Source organism: Nelumbo lutea, chromosome 3, assembly GCF_056320005.1.
Source record: "Nelumbo lutea isolate HS-2025 chromosome 3, American lotus-T2T, whole genome shotgun sequence".
Lineage (NCBI taxonomy): Eukaryota > Viridiplantae > Streptophyta > Magnoliopsida > Proteales > Nelumbonaceae > Nelumbo > Nelumbo lutea.
In genome coordinates, this window is record NC_142686.1 from 6,275,690 (window position 1) to 6,291,994 (window position 16,305).

Genomic DNA, 16,305 nt, shown 5'->3' on the forward strand with positions numbered 1-16,305 from the left:
GCATCGGAGCGACCTCACCGGATTAGCGACTCCGAGTCCTCTAACATTTGGTTCCTTGCAAGTCTCTAAAGAGCAACGAAGCTCATCAATTCAGCTCGCCACCTGGTTAGCCCAGCACCTCATAGGCAGCTCGGCACCTAGTCAGCCTAGCACCTCACAGGCAGCTAGGCAGCCAAAGTTCTCCACTTCGGCCTGAATCATTGGCCACTTGGAAGCAGACCAAATGACGAGGTACTTAGCCAAAAAATCGATACATCAACAAAATTTGATTCATCAATTGGCGTTGTCTGTGGGAAACGCTACAAAAAGTCAAGTTCTCATCCTCTGAAAGGCTAATCCCTCTTCTTCCAGAAAGCTAAGTCCTCATTTTTTAGAAACTAGAGCTCTCGCTTTATAGTTTCCATTTTTTACTCAAAGACTATGCATGAAGTGCTAACAGACTAAGCAGCTCTATCAACTTTACTTTCAATTCAGATAAAGCCTCACCAGTCCTCTTCGCGAGGTCCCCCCTACAAAGATGAGCTCACCGTGGCTTCCGCGGGAATTTGTGGCCAACGGACTGCATGAGCTCCCTTGCTAGTCTAGCCTTCCAAGGCTCTCGTGCAAGCTAGCGACCTAAAGTTAGTAATGTTGCCCCCGTAGGTCGAGCTCCTAATAGTTTCTTGTAGGAGGGGGTGACCGGCATCACGAGGTTGATGCGGCGCAGTCATAGCACTAAGGCGCCCACCTGACGGCCCTAGCACGACCTGGAGGCCTGGCACAGGCTCGACCTGGCGGCCTAGCCCAAGCGCGACCTGGTGGCCTGGCCCAAGCACCGATCTGGCGGCCTGACCCAGGCGCGAACTAGCGAACTGATAAAAGACCTCGGCACTACAAGTCCCAATCGCCTCTTCGGCATGGGCAAAATCAAAGATCAAGGAGAGTGGACTACGAGTCGCTCCCAGAGCCTAAGGGCTAAAATACCACATAAGACCCAATTGCCTCTTCGGCATGGGCAAGATCAAGGAGAGCGGACTACGAGTCGCTCCCAAGGCCTAAGGGCCAAAATAACGAACTAGCGAAGACCTCCTCACTATATAAGACCCAGTCGCCTCTTCGGCACGAGCAAAATCAAAGAGCGGACTGCGAGTCGCTCCCAGAGCCTAAGGAATTGAATTGGCACTTATGAGCTCATTGAATTATTCATTCCGAGCCAAAAGGAGAAATCTACTCCCTTCACCGAGTTACTTTCGGCTCGGGAGTGGGGGGCAAATGATGAGGGCGGATTCGGCCCTGCAATGATATTGTGACACATGGCACCTCAGAACAAATAGGTGACACCCATAACCACTTTGGAAACAACTTGCCTTAGCCAAGTTGATGGTGTCCCACCTGGCGGCCCAGGCGCGGCCTAGCACAGGCGCTGCCTGGCCGCTTGGCCCTGGTGCGACTTGGCAACCTGGCAGCCTGGCCCTAGCACGGCTTGGCCCTGGTGCGACCTGGCAGCCTGGCACAAGCGCGACCTGGTGGCCTAGCACAGGCACCAACCTGGCAACCTGGCACAGGCGCAACCTGGCGACCTGGCGACTTGCAAGACGTGCTCGCTGACGAATTCAGCATGCATATCCAAACACTCCCACAATCCTTGGAAGTTAGCCTACGTGCTGAACGATTTGGAGGGTGGTCAAAGTGCATGGCGGTTACCTCCAAGAATCTCGACCCACTTAGACGACCTCGCAGAAATTTCGAATATGGTGCATGAAGCCCACGCCAAACATTGCCTATATAAAGGCACCAACCCAGAAGCAAAGGGGGAGGCAAGCAAGCAAGCAAGTAAGTTCTAGCTCTCAGACTTTGTGATTTTTAGCTCGTAGTCTAGTATGAGAGTACTGACTTAAGCATCGGAGCGACCTCACCGGGTTAGCCACCCCGGGTCCTCTGACATTTGGTTCCTTGCAGGTCTCTAAAGAGCAACGAAGCTCATCAATTCAGCTCGCCACCTGGTCAGCCCAGCATCTCACAGGCAGCTCGACACCTGGTCAGCCCAGCATCTCACAGGCAGCTCAACACCTGGTCAACCCAGCACCTCACAGGCAGCTCGGCATCTCACAGGCAACTAGGCAGCCAAAGTTCTCCACTTCGGCTTGAATCATCAGCCACTTGGAAGCAGACCAAATGACGAGGTACTTAGCCAAAAAAGCGATACATCAACAAAAATTGATTCATCACTATCAAAACCCCATTTGGAGTTTCCAGGAAATTAAACTCCACAAGGAAAAGGATCAGTTGATTCTTAATTTGTAGGAAGTGCAAGCAGACAAATTATTTGAGACTAACTCTGAAAATCGATTTGTGATTTATATGGAGCTTTTATCTGGACTAGGTAATTCAATTCAATTTTCATTGGGTTGAGCATATTTGGGCAAATCCAATTAAGCCCGCAAGCATTCCAACTTCCAACAAGCCACGATTGTGCCAAGAGAAAGCTTATGATAATCCTCCAAGTCCAAAATCAAGTTTGCAGTAAGGAGCCCGTTATCAAAAGGACCACTTGAAATAATACTGAATTTCAAGAAAAGAAACCTGGTAGACGAATAAATCAAAGCCCTAAAAGAGGTCATTGGATGATCGGGAAAAGAAAAACAAAAGAGAAAGACAAACAACGAAGTAACTAGACAATTAGAATACAATCAAAGAATTAAGATCGATTACCCATAAAGCCAGATTGCAGTAAAAACTGAATTCGTGAGCCTTCATTGTGTTCCCGCCACCAAGACCAAGAGGGTCATCCAAAAGGATAATTTGGGCATTTATGTTCATATGTACTTTAAAATTTATATTTTGTATATCAGTAAAAATTATCTGAATGTTGTAATTTTATTAAATTTTCATAAGTTTAAACTTTATATAAAAAATTTTCAATTCATTTTGTTCATCAAATAGAATATTAAAACCATTTTTAGTTTATTTTATTAATAATATATAATATTTTAATTATTTTATTTTTATCTTGCTAATCAAATTCCATTCGAATGTTATATAAGATCCTATTCAATTTCTAATATAAAGCAATTAAGGGTTTTTTTTTCTTTTGGATTCTAAGAGGGGCAATGGAATTTGGGTTCTCATTGATCAAGATGTTCATATTCTTTTATTTATATTTATGTAGGGTCCATTGAAAATCTATTTTCCCCCAATAAGTGATACTCATCTCCTCCACTTGAGGGTAAAGTTGCATAACACTTGGATAGGACAAAATTGTCCTTTTTAATAATGGTCTTTTATAATAAAAATGGTCATTTTTTTATTTATATAGGGAAAAAAGGGACCTAAATTTGGAACTATTTATGTTACTTGGATATGTTTACTTGATGATTTTATCAATATCCATGCATATAAACAAATGTATCGTATATAAAATGTGGTCTGTTTATATCAAATTAAATCAACTAGTATCAAATTAAGGGTCTGTTAAAATTGAAATCCATCCAATTGGAATTGGAATGGGTTATTCTCATATTCTGCTTGATTCAAATAGAAATTAAAATGAGAAATAAAATTAATTGGAATGGACGGACATTCGCTCAAATGAAGAAATACCAATTCTATCACGAATTGAAATAGTAATCAAATAATTGACTCCTATTCCCACAAACCAAAAGAACCCTAAAACAAAAAATATATGATACCTGTGGTATATTATATATACCTATCAACCCTATTTGATGTGCCCAAATCATTTTTTTCCGGTGAAGTATCATAAGGATAAGTAAAATCAATTGAAAAGAAAAAATACCGTGGAAGGAACAAAGCTTTCCATCGTAGTAACCAGATTTTTAAGATAGTAAATCTGCATTTAATAAATTATGAATTAAAATAATTTTTGCCAATTTCAAAATAAATATAATTTGAGAAAGGTTAACGAAGACAGCCTTGTCCGTTGGATAGAAGAACTAGAGAAAAGAGGACGTCGCTAGTTACGACCTCTGCGAATGTTCCTTGGTAGTTGGCATTTGTTGCAGCCAGCTTCAAACCACTACAGCCTTACAATAACGTGTAAATTTGTTGTTATGTGGATTGTGTGGGTGCTAACTGCTAAGACGTGCGGACTTCAGCAAAGTAGAAGACCAACGGATATGCTTGATGTAGTCGGCATAGAGAAGAGAACCATTTCTATACACATAAATATAATAAACAAATGACGACGCATCTCCTATTCATCATATTCTGTCCTTCAATAATTTCCAAATCAATAATACAATTATAAAGAGAAGAATTTGCCACCATGAACAATTAGATCGAGAGAGAGAGAGAGAGAGAGATTGGGATCAAACAAATAATCAGATCACCACCCACCCTCCTTTGATCCTTCCCTCTATATCCGACCACTTTTATTGATATGGACGACTGAATTTGAAAGCTGGGATTTACAATCTAACACTCCTTCAGAATTCAGATCTCGCCCACTAAACACCAGCCCTCGTCACCATCTTCTACCTGTTCTAACACAAACTCAACATCACAAAAGCTCATACAATCGTCGTCGTCGTCATCTTCAACCCCATTATTGACTTCTTCAATTTCCCTCATCGGAATCTCTTGCTGTTCTTCGACGTCGCCAGCATAGTCTTCCACTTCCCCATCATCGTCCCAGAGATCATTTGACAAATGATTCAGAATTTCTGTTGCAGATACTCCGGCACATTTCAGTTCCCATCCCCTGTTATCTACCACTCGCCAAGCAACCAATCGGTGATCCGTCACCACGTCGCACGACCTGAGCTTCTGGGTCCCCTTAGCCTTGACTCTGGATTTGCAAGCAGGATGGATATGGCACCCATCACACTTTGGTCGACCACATTTACCTGTGAATTTCGAGTGATTGGTCGGCTTCGATGACACCTTGGTGTATATCCCGGCGGTCGGAGGTGACTCGAGTTTGTTGATAATCCTGGAATTGGGCCTTGGGTTATACGGTGATGGCAAGACCATGTAGCACCTAACCATCCCATGTTGACGACCTTCTCTCTTCATCTTTCTACCTTTTGTCTTGGAGGCTAATGGATTTCTGTTTCTGAAAGGATTACCGAGATGAGAGTTAACTCTCTCTTTCCCTCCCCTTTATAGCTTTTTCTCCTTTGAAATGAAATCAGATTGGGATGCTTGGCTAACAAGGTTTTTTTCCTTGGCCCCTGTCCGTGTGGAGCAAGTTAACGTCACATAACATAAACAATAGCCACCCATGTATATAATAAATATATAAATATATATAATACAAAAATTCGTTTTGTCAACTTTCCTCCGTAGACTAATCTGATTTGATCCCTCCCACTGTGTGCCTGTATGCGTGTGCGAGTGCTTGTAAACTAGGCCCGGCCTAGGCCTCTCATATTTGATAATACTTGGGGGCTGCAATTCAGAAATAGGGGGATTGCAATCCAAAAATCCCTTGATATTTTGATTGGACAACCAAACACAGCAATTTCTTAGGTGGAATATTTCCAGTGGAAGATTCTTCCTGGGATCACCCCGGCAATGAACAGAGGTTGAACCTCTCTCTCAGACTCCTAGTATCATTTATTCTTCCAACCATTCACTTCCCCTTGAGTAATCTGTATCCCGGATCTAAAAAGGAAAAAAAAAACAAACAAACAAATGGATGCAGTTAAAAGGATAGCTTCCATGAAGACCATGATTATTAGTTTACAAATATAAGCATGGTAAAGTTTTCTAAAACCCAAACTGTACATGGAAGCAATTTGATAGTTAGATACAAAACTCTGTTTCCAAGCAAAACTTGCAGCAACTCACTAGTGTTTTATGAAAAGGAACTTGTGGTATTTGGACTTCTTTCTGAAACAGTAAAATTATACATATTTTGTAGACTGCAAAGGACCCTTCCAACTTTTTGAGCAATAGGATTAAAAACCTGAAGTTCACTATACAACTTTTTGAGCAAATGTCGAACCTTAGAGTAAACTTTGAGAAGAGTTGTATGATTGGAGTCAATATGGGCGAGGGGGAGGTTTGTGAGTGTGCAGACATTCTGGGGTGTGTAGTATCTAATTGGCCCTTAAACTACCTTGGTTTACCATTGGGAGATAATCCTCAAAAATGTGAATTTTGGCCCCTGTTGTGGAGAGATTTGAAAAAAGACTTGCCAATTGGAAGAAGAATTTATCTCTTGAAAGGAGGATCACTTTGATTAGGTCTACTCTTGCCAACCTTCCTGACTATTTCCTACAAGTCTTTAAAATTCCGGCTAAGGTGGCTAGCAGACTGGGAAAACTAACGAGAGACTTTCTTTGAGAGTCGGGGGAAGAGACCATAAGGTCAGGTGGGAGGTAGGAGGAGGTATGTAGATGTAAGAAGGATGGGGGTTTAGGAATTGGGAATATAAGGATTAGGAACTTAGCACTACCAGGGAAATGGTTGTAGAGATTCTCATTTGAGAAAGAAAGACTGTGGGTTAAGATAGTGGGAAGTATACATGGACTGGCAGAGACAATGGATGGGGGGACTCTGGGATTCTAGCAAGGACTACAAGAGCTTCTCCCTGGAAAGCTATTCAAGCCATTTTTCCCTTGTTCTATCCATGGGTCAAGTATGATTTACACTCAGGTAATCTCATTAAATTTTGAGAACATGTGTATGTTGGGGACTCCTCTTTGAAATATCAATTTCCAGGCCTCTTTGTTATTTCTACCCTTAAAAATGAACCAATTTCCTCTTTCCTTGTACCTTCTATTTCACCTTCTGGGTTTGGTTGGAATTTGAACTTGAGAAGAGATGTCAGGGACACAAAGTTAGCCTACATTTTAGCCTTACTATCCATTCTTGAAGGGGTCTTCATTGAGCCATCGAAGCCAAATGGTAGAATATAGACACTCACTCCCTCAGGTTCTCTTTCTTCAAGGCCCTTTTACCCCCTTCTCTAATTGGACTGTCTTTTCCTGTTAAAGAAGTGTGGTGTCGACCTATACCTCTAAAGGTTGGGTGCTTCTGTTGGGAAGACTTCTTGAAAAGAGTTAATACAGGGGATCGACTTCAAAGAAAAAGACCCAATAGTTGTTTGTCTCCTCACTGGTGTGGCCTTTGTAAATCTGATGGTGAGTCTAGATATCACTTATTAATTCCTTGCCAGTTTGTTAAAATCATTTGGGAATGGTTTACTTCTTTGTTTGGGTGCAAGTGAACTCCCCCTCCGAATGTGCAAAGCTTATTTACTTCCATGCCTAACCGGTCAACCAAAAGGGCTAAGATCATGTGGAGATGTGGTAGGGCTGCAATGTGTTGGATTATTTGGGAGGAGAGAAATTCAAGGGTATTTTCAAATAAGGAGAGAAGTTTGGAAGTAATCCTGAAGACTATCCACATTAGGGTGATTCACTGATTGAAAACCCTGGAATTGTTTGCAGTGTTCTCAGTTGATGAAATTCCTGCTGGACACCTCCACCTCATGGGTTTACCAAACTGAATTTTGATGGCAGCAACATGGGTAATCCAAGGCCCTCCGGAGTGGGGGGAGTGATAAGAGATGAAAAAGGAAATCTATTAGCTATGTATTCTGGCCCAATTGGGGTGGGAGATTCATTGAGGGCTGAGATCCTAGGAGCTCTTAAAGGGATACAAAGGGCCAAGGAAATGAACTTTAAAAAATTGATCATAGAAGGTGATTCTGAAATTGCAGTGAATTGGCTAAAAGATGACAGTTCTATGCTCTGAAAATACAGCAATGAAAAGAGGAAGTTAAAGTGGCTCACCAAGGATATTGAAATTCGTTGTAAATAGATAGTGAGAAATGCTAATGCACTGGCAGATGGTCTAGCTAGGCAAGGGGTGAACAGAAACTATGTTTTGGGCTGTTTTGTAATTGCTCCATGGTTTGGGGCCTATAGGGTATTTGGGAGTTAAGATTCTTTAGCTCCTTACCTTCAAATTCTGGTTTTCCAAACTATTAATAAAATCCATTGTTATTGGTCAAAAAAACAGGACCCTTCCAACTGTTGGAGTTTGTCTTACTTTTTTGCAATGCGTACTTGGAACAAATCTTCTGATTTATTTTCAAATCCAAAAACACAGATATCTCCTTGCTGGACGTTGTTTGCCTGGGCAAAAGCTTCCCACCCACTTGCTAAGACTTTGAATCCAGATCTTTCATGGTAAAGAACAGGCCACAATCTCATGGCCGAATCACGGAGGAGGATTATCTTCCTTTCTGATCTAGCCCTTCCTCTATAACTGCGAGCAAGTGCCTCCATCTCTGTGGGCAACTCCTGCACAACCATTGCAAAAGTAACATCAAGCTGATGTGTTGGTAAATAGTAACTGGTACAGCCCAATAAGTAGAGAAGATAGAACTTGCTCCAGTTCCAATATGTTCAAATCACCCTAGCTTAAGAGACATTGCCAGTAACAAAATCCATGACTCACTAATCATTATTATAACCATCCATTTTAATTTCTTTCTGGAATAATCACCACATTCTGAACAACCAAAAGAATGACATAAGTTGGTTAAATGATCTGATCAGACAGATTTCTTCTTTACTCAAAAGATGCCCTAGGGGCCCATTTATTGCATACTTACTGACCAAGAAGGGTATGCAAGATGGACTTGAAAGACAGGATTTTAGGTCTCCCCAGGATATCATTTGGTTCCTCAAATTTTTATTTTTTCCTTTCCTGAAAATGGAGAAACCAATAAACTTTCTACTTCTTAAACTCTTCTATCATCCTCAAGAAACAACATGGGTAAATTTAATAAGTAGAACACCACCAACATACAGTACAAGGAAACCAAAAGACTAAAACATTGTGGGGATGGTCATAGTCATTAAGGCAGCAAGGCAAGATGAGGCAACAGAATTCCACCCTGTCACCTAAGCAAAAGACTAAAACCTGGGTGATGGTTACACTGTTTTTGTAAGATGTATAATCTAAGATTCAAACCACCATTCTCAAGCTCATTAGCCCAAGATTTTACCATTTCACCGAGCAATGGCCCCTCCCTAGCAATACACAAAGAAGGAAAGGAATAAATTTACAGAGTACATACAAGCCAAGATTGTGTGACTGTTGACACTGTAAAGCAGAAATTGACTAGATTTGGTGATGGCTGGCCAACTGAATCCACACTTTCCATTGTCACCACTTTGGAATCATTTGATTGATCTTTTAAATTGGGATGTGCCTTCTCTTCAAATTCTTCTTTGATGACCTTGAATTCCTTTGCTGCTGAGCACAACAAGTTTTACCGGGCAAGAGAGAGAGAGAGAGGGAGAGATGTTAATTAGATAATATCAAGAAATTTGTACAAAGTAAAATGAAATAAGATAAAATGAAAAGATAGAAGCGCAGAAATAAGATAAAATGAAAAGAAAAGAATAAACCATGAACATCTTTAGTCATTTCCACATGTTCTTCTATTTGTAACTTTGAAAGTTCCTTCCATGTTCATCAATAGCAAATATATGCAATTGAGACCAAGTATAGTGTGTGTTTTTGTTCTTAGTGAAGCCTATGTATAGCAGTTCTTTTGGTGGGAGACCTTGTCATCCTCCATCTTTGTAATCCTTTTACATTTGATATGGTAAACAAATGAGCTTGTTACCAATAAAAAACGAGAAAAAAAAAGGAAAATCTAAATAGAACCTGAATGGCATGCTTTTACCCTCTATGCTAAACCTATCATGAGTCATGACAGAAGGAAGCTCCTCAAAAAGCACACAGAAAAAAAAAAGAAAAGAAAAAGTAACCACAAAATGAAACAGATTAGTTGTTTCTTTTCTTTTCTTTTTTCAATTGGTACATTGGCATGTTTTTACCTGCTACTGTAACTGGATAGTCAGAGCACCCAGACATTTTAGTGCTAATCTGCTTGAAACTTCCACTACATCCAACAAAGGGAGTACGCTCCACTTGAGGTTCTATCTGCGAAAATTTTCCTGACTCTTGATCTATTGAAACAATGTACAATGACCAATTCAGGGATGAAAAGAATTACGATAATGAAACCACAGCAGTAAAAGATGCTCAGGATATACTATAAGAAACATATAGAAGTGATAGAAAATGAAGACGCATGCAGTTTCTTTCATCCAAATAAAAATACTTACTGATGGCCCCATTTGATGTTCCCAGATTCCCTCTCTCATTTTTCCCAGGATCCACTAAGAAAGCCTTCTGAGTTTGCATAGGTGTATTCACGCAACAGGAATCTGTGGTCTTAGGTATTTTGCACGTATCTTTAACTCCAGCAACTGGATCTTTATCAATTCTGCTTTTTTCCAATAAATTTTGAGGTCTTTCTGGGCTTTCATCAGTTACCAAATTTTTTTCAAGTATACCCTCCTCCAATGGAGCAGGAGGTCTTTCTGAGCTTTCATCAAAACAAGAGTACTTTTCTTTCTCAATAGTGGCTGAAACCTTATTGATTTTATTACAACCAGATGTCCCCCCTACCATTTCAAATTTAGAGAGATCAAAAAGAGAGAAGCTTTCTGCTTGTTCAGTTACCAGGCTTCTATCAATCATATAATACGGCACTTCTGCATAGTCTACTGCTGAAAGAGATTGAGGCATTTCATGATCATTGACCACCGGTACTTTTTCCATGTCTTTGACATCACGGTCAATTATTTCTATGGCAGATACAGGAGGAATTGTTGAACTTGATCCCTGCTCGTTCATCGAAACTCTATCAACTGTGTGGCTTGGGACATTTGTAGGGACAGATTTTTTGCCTTCTGAAGGATGATCAGAGGAATGTTTGGACATAGATTTTTTCCTTTTTCCACTATTTTCGTTTCTTTTCTCAGAGAAGTTCAGCTTTTCACATGTACTTCTATCATATATTTGAACTACAAAATGGGAGCCAACAATGTATTTGAATACCAAAAAATATCCCTCTTTCAGATTATGGTCTGATGCAAATTTTCGCCATCCCTTTTGAAAAGCCAAGGAACCATCAATAGTCAATAGTTTTACCTTCCAGCATTGCGCATTGGCATCTTCAAGGTAAGTTTTCTTGCCAACCAAGGATGATAGGTCGTAAACAAATTTAGGAGGTAAAATCTGTGAACATAATTTAAAGAGGAGAAGCATTATCAGAGAAGATCATTAGATAAAGGAACATTCGTAGCATCAGCTACAACTAAGTGCTAGACATGTCTCCAAGAGCATTTTAATATATCCCAGGGCACAACTAGCACTATTTTGAATATTTAACATGTTAAGCAAGTCAACCCTTGCGTTGCACAGATAAATAATGAATGAAGACGTAAGTGAAGGAGATAGTTCTGATACCATGAAATTATAAAGAATTATTATGAAAATGCATACTTGCAGTGTTCTGTTGAATTGAATTTATACATAGAGTTATAGCTGTATAAATACAATACGATATGATCAGCGGGAATTATAAAGAGAATATTGCTAGAATACTGCTGTTTGAGAAAATGCCGCTAACAATATAAAATGGACTGCCTCATTTGTAACAAAAATGTAGAAATCTCTTGTATTGTGATGTAAACATCAAGTACATTGTTCACACGATCAATCCAATAAATTTTTCAGTTACTGATAAGAAAATATGTATCAGAGGGGAAAATTTTGCGGATCTCTTTGGGGGTGAGGAGAAAACATAAACCAACTAGAATCAATGCATAAGAAACGGGCATAAAGATGTAAAGAATAAAACTGAGAAGAGGGGGAGGGTTGGGTAACATAGTATAGCTGTGTAAACATGTATAGCCGACAACGTTTTCCTGTAAGTTCCATAAAGTCTCAAGAAAACAAAAATTTAATAAATATAAGGCAAAATGGATAGAGCATTAGAGGCTGTTTCTGAGTATGCGTGAGAGGGAAAAGGGTTATACCATGAGTTCTGAGAACTTATCGCCAACCATGATTTTGAAGAAAGAAGCAACAAGGGATGACGATTCTCTCTTCCCGTGAATTGACAAGCATTTCTGAGTACATTCCATGCATGCTTTCGTCTTACAAGCCATCTCTTCTCTCTGCCGGCCTCTCTTGCCTGATGTCTGGATGCTCCCCCTCCCCTCTGGCTCTGGCTCTGATGAGTCCATATGCGGCAGTCGGTCCTGCTGCAATCTTCACAGTAAACACGCCCTCCGACTTCTGGTTCAGTTGAATTCACATCTGCGCCCCACAACGTCCCACATCACATCCCCGCCGTATATTGGAAACATCTCCCGATGATGGCGCAGATGTGAACTCGGTTCAGTTAGTCCTGCTATAAATTTTTTGTTTTGGAGAAAAACGGAACCAAACTGGTTTCCGGTTTTTCCGGTTCGATCCGATTTTGAAAATCTTGATTTATTAGTTAATACTTAATTCATTGATGCATTTTTTAAATATATTTATCATATAAAATGCAAAAATATATTTATGATTAATTGTCTATATCGTTCATAAAATGTATATGAGATACATGTAATAAAAAAAGTGTGATGTGGACTGACCCACACCACGCTACATGATGTCTAGGATTGGACCAGTCCACACAGTTCATCCATAATTCAGAACAATTGTGGATTGTAATGTGGTGTGAATTGGTCCTTGCCACAGGGTGTAGTGTAGACCAGTCCACACCCACCAATTTCTCATCCATGCTACAAACACCCCCTAATTTTAAAATTTCTCAGCTTCCCAGTGACCCACCAATGAAATACGGATAGATCGACGATGGAAATAAACTCAAAAAATCATTATCGTGCAACCTCCCAAGTCCCAACGAGCACAGCTCCCAAGTGAGGAAATAGTAAACGTTAGGATGTCTCGTTATGTCATTACGATTTTGAGCAACTTGTACTTCATGGCACAAAATGATGAAACCGGATCGGCTCCTAACACATCGCTCCTCACAGCATATCCCATCATGTATTGAGAATATCTCCCATACTTATGTGTTATTATTCATACTAGCGCATCCGTATGATTTAGGAAATTTATAAAGTGAAGGAGGCTAAACAAGAAATACATAAGAGTATATAATTATTTTATACTTTTAATTTTAAGTAATTAATAATTATTTATATTTTGGGTTTGACTACAATATGGGAAAGATAAGATATCTGAAAATTTTTTGAGCAATCAACTAATATCATAAATGTGGTAGCCAATCAAGTGTTTTTTAATCAAAATTTCATGGGTGGATTTTGATTAATCAAAACTCTTCTAATAGCACATCTTTCCCGCATCATAGATTTTCCTTTATATTTTATATACTACTTGCAATATATTTTTTTTACAATACAAAATAATAATAATTAATTTCAGCTAGGGTTGTCCATCAAATTGATGAAATCAACCAACCTGACCAACTTGAACCGAGTTGGTTCGTTTCCTAACATTTATGGCCAGCTTTGGTTCAACAATTTCCTAATATGACCAAGATGGACCAGTTTCACTTTGGTCATTTGTAAATTGACCAATTTAATATGGGAAAGTGGAAAATTGTCATATTTCTTACTCAAATATTTTATAGCATAAATTTATTTTTTTTAATAATGCCACTATAATTTTTTAAATTTAAATTTAAATTTTTAAGTTTAAAACTTTTAAACCGATTGACCAAATCAGAAAAAAAAAGACCCAAACTCATACAACTCAAGTTGTTTGGTTTTCACTAATGGTCAAGCAGTTTTAGGTGACCAACTCCCCAACCTAAGCAGGTTGATTTGATTTGCCAAACAGAACAAACCCATGAAAACACTTATAATTTCAGTTAAATTAATAGTTTGAGATGTCTCCAATAAATAATAATAGTTTAATGCTTTAATCACCAATAATTATTGAAATTTTCTTACGAAAATACACAACTATTGAAGATACATTAATAATGAAAATATAATAACTACAGAAATACAATAAATACTAAAAAATATATTAAATTAGTTAATAAATAATATAATATCGAATAATAGTTTAATCTCTAATAAATATTAATCAGCAAACTATATCAAAAATAAAATAAATATAATAAGGTAAACTTAAAAAGTCAAACAATAGTAGTTTAATCTCCAACAATTATTGAATTTTTTTTGTTAAATAAAAAACAAAAATAGATTTATACATAATTATTGAAAATATATTTATCACAAAAACAATAAATAATTAATTAAATTACAATAAATATTAATTTTAGTATATATTAATATATAATAAATATATATTGTGATTTAAAAATTATTATTAATAAATATCAAAATTTTAAAGTTATTTTCTATAATTGTTAATTAATATAAGTGAAATTAGTTATTTATGATATTATTTAGCTATTTAAATTATCTCATTATTTAAATTTGAAAGTGTTAATTATTTATTGAATTGAATAATCCATAAAATTATAATTTATACTATTACAACATAATTTTGTTATTACTTTTGTAAAATATTAAATTATTATTAATTTGAATGTTATGCTATAATTATTTTTCTAGTTTTAATAAAAATTTTAAATTTATTACATAATTTCATTATTTTGACGGTTTAAAATCTAGTTATGTTATATTTCATTATTTTTCTACTATTAAATTTTTATTATTTGAATAGTATTTAAATTGACTAATCTCGAAAACTCTAATTTATATTGCGAGTACATAATTTCATGATGTATTTTGTAAAAATATAAAATTATTAATAATATGGATATTATTAAATCGATTATAATAATTTTTTATGTTTTTAATAAATGTTTTATAATTATTATATAAGTTTTTGGAATATTTAAATATTTTTTTATTTTTTTAATTCAAACTTTCTTTAGATATATAGATAAAAAGTGAGAGAGAGGATAAATAGAAATTAGAAATAATTTAGGAGAAAGTGGGGGATAATGAGGGAGGTAGTTTAGGAGATGAAATTATGTAAGTTATTGGGAATGTGCCTATTGTAGGGGAGAGAGAGAGAGAGAGAGAGTTTTTTTTTTTTTTTTTTTGTTGGGGGGGGGAGAGGGGGGGGGGGGAAGAGATCATCTCATTGGTTGTTTGAAAAATGACATGGAATTAAAAATGAACTGCACTCAATGAAGTTTCTTACTCCAAAATTTAGATATTTTTGCATGGTCCGCGGCAGATATGCCCGGTATTGACCCTGGCCTTATAACTCACAAGCTTAACACTGACCCTGTACTCAGACCCATTAGACAGAAGAAACGCAACTTAGCCCCAGAGCGCTAGAGGGCGGTCGACGAAGAGGTCGAAAAGCTCATCGCAGCGGACTTCATAAAGGAAGTTCATTACCCGAGTTGGGTAGCTAACCCAGTGTTGGTGAAAAAAGCCAATGGCAAGTGGCGCATGTGCGTCGACTACACCGACCTGAACCGAGCTTGCCCAAAAAACTGCTTCCCCCTGCCCCAAATTGACCGCCTAGTGGACGCGACCTCGAGACCTGAGCTGCTAAGCTTCCTGGATGCCTACTCAGGCTACAACCATATCAAGATGGACCAGTCCGACCAAGAAAAAACCAGTTTCATTACCGAGTTCAGCTTGTACTGTTACAAGGTCATGCCCTTCGAGCTAAAGAATGCTGGTGCGACCTTTCAAAGAATTGTAAATAAACTTTTTCGGCCTTTAATTGGCACGAAAATCGAATGTTATGTAGACGACATGGTCATCAAAACACAGTTTTCGCGAGAATTAATAAAAGACTTGGATTCTGTCTTTCAAATTCTGCGTCAATATAACATGAGACTAAACCCAAACAAGTGTGTCTTCGGTGTCACCTCGGGTAAGTTTCTAGGGTACATCGCGGTATTGAGGCCAACCCAGACAAAATAAAGGCCATCCTTGATATGAGACCACCTCGGAAAGTAAAAGAAGTTCAAAGGCTAAACGGCCACATAGCTGCTTCATGTCCAAATCGATAGACCACTGCTTGCCTTTCTTTAAGGCATTCAAAGGCAAAGGGTTCGAATGGACCCAAGATTGCTAGGTCGCGTTCGACAAGCTAAAGACTTACCTCGCCACCATACCAACCTTAGCCAGACCCGAGGAGGGCGAGGTCTTAGAACTGTACCTCTCGGCGAGCGACGAGGTGGTCAGTTTGGTATTAGTAAAACAAGTAGACCGGGTCCAGCGGCCCGTCTATTATGTTAGTAAAATTCTACAAGGAGCAGAGACGAGGTACCCGCAGATAGAAAAATTGCCTACGCACTAGTGATATCAGCTCGGAAACTCCGCCCATACTTCCAAGCTCACACAGTCGTTGTCTTAACCAACAAACCCCTAAGGCAAGTCTTGCTGAAGCCCGAGGTCTCCTATAGGCTAACGAAGTGGGCCATCGAACTCAGCGAGTATGATC

At 38.5% G+C, this 16,305-nt stretch overlaps 2 protein-coding genes across 4 annotated transcripts; both read right to left on the minus strand.

The window, feature by feature from the left end:
* Nucleotides 1-4,167: 4,167 nt before the first annotated feature.
* Nucleotides 4,168-12,192, minus strand: LOC148862595 (B3 domain-containing protein Os01g0905400-like). Of its 3 annotated transcripts, none has more exons than XM_088974319.1 (6): nt 11,859-12,192; nt 10,098-11,055; nt 9,807-9,938; nt 9,038-9,213; nt 8,002-8,255; nt 4,168-5,604 (listed from the first exon to the last, which is right to left on the minus strand). In XM_088974319.1, exons 1-6 carry the CDS (start codon nt 12,066-12,068, stop codon nt 5,553-5,555), a joined length of 1,782 nt encoding a protein of 593 aa, XP_088830445.1. In that variant the 5' UTR covers nt 12,069-12,192; the 3' UTR covers nt 4,168-5,552. The 3 variants fall into 3 exon arrangements, 2 of the variants coding, with proteins under 2 accessions (XP_088830445.1, XP_088830444.1); XM_088974318.1 differs by having other exon boundaries at nt 9,038-9,216; XR_016108925.1 differs by having other exon boundaries at nt 4,558-5,604; nt 7,912-8,255.
* Nucleotides 4,432-4,971, minus strand: LOC148862596 (histone-lysine N-methyltransferase trithorax-like protein). The gene has a single exon (XM_088974261.1). The coding sequence runs from the start codon at nt 4,969-4,971 to the stop codon at nt 4,432-4,434; it is 540 nt and encodes a 179-aa protein (XP_088830387.1).
* Nucleotides 12,193-16,305: the final 4,113 nt, after the last annotated feature.

What these genes read in the sequence shown, in the direction of transcription:
- LOC148862596 (XM_088974261.1), bottom strand. Translation starts at nt 4,971, where the DNA reads ATGGTCTTGCCATCACCGTATAACCCAAGGCCCAATTCCAGGATTATC.
- LOC148862595 (XM_088974318.1), bottom strand. Translation starts at nt 12,068, where the DNA reads ATGGACTCATCAGAGCCAGAGCCAGAGGGGAGGGGGAGCATCCAGACA. An exon ending in AACATCAAATGGGGCCATCA is followed by an intron (nt 9,939 to 10,097) that starts GTAAGTATTTTT and finishes TTGTTTCAATAG; the next exon opens with ATCAAGAGTCAGGAAAATTT. An exon ending in CAAGTACGCATTGCAAAAAA is followed by an intron (nt 5,605 to 8,001) that starts GTAAGACAAACT and finishes TTTCCTTTTTAG; the next exon opens with ATCCGGGATACAGATTACTC.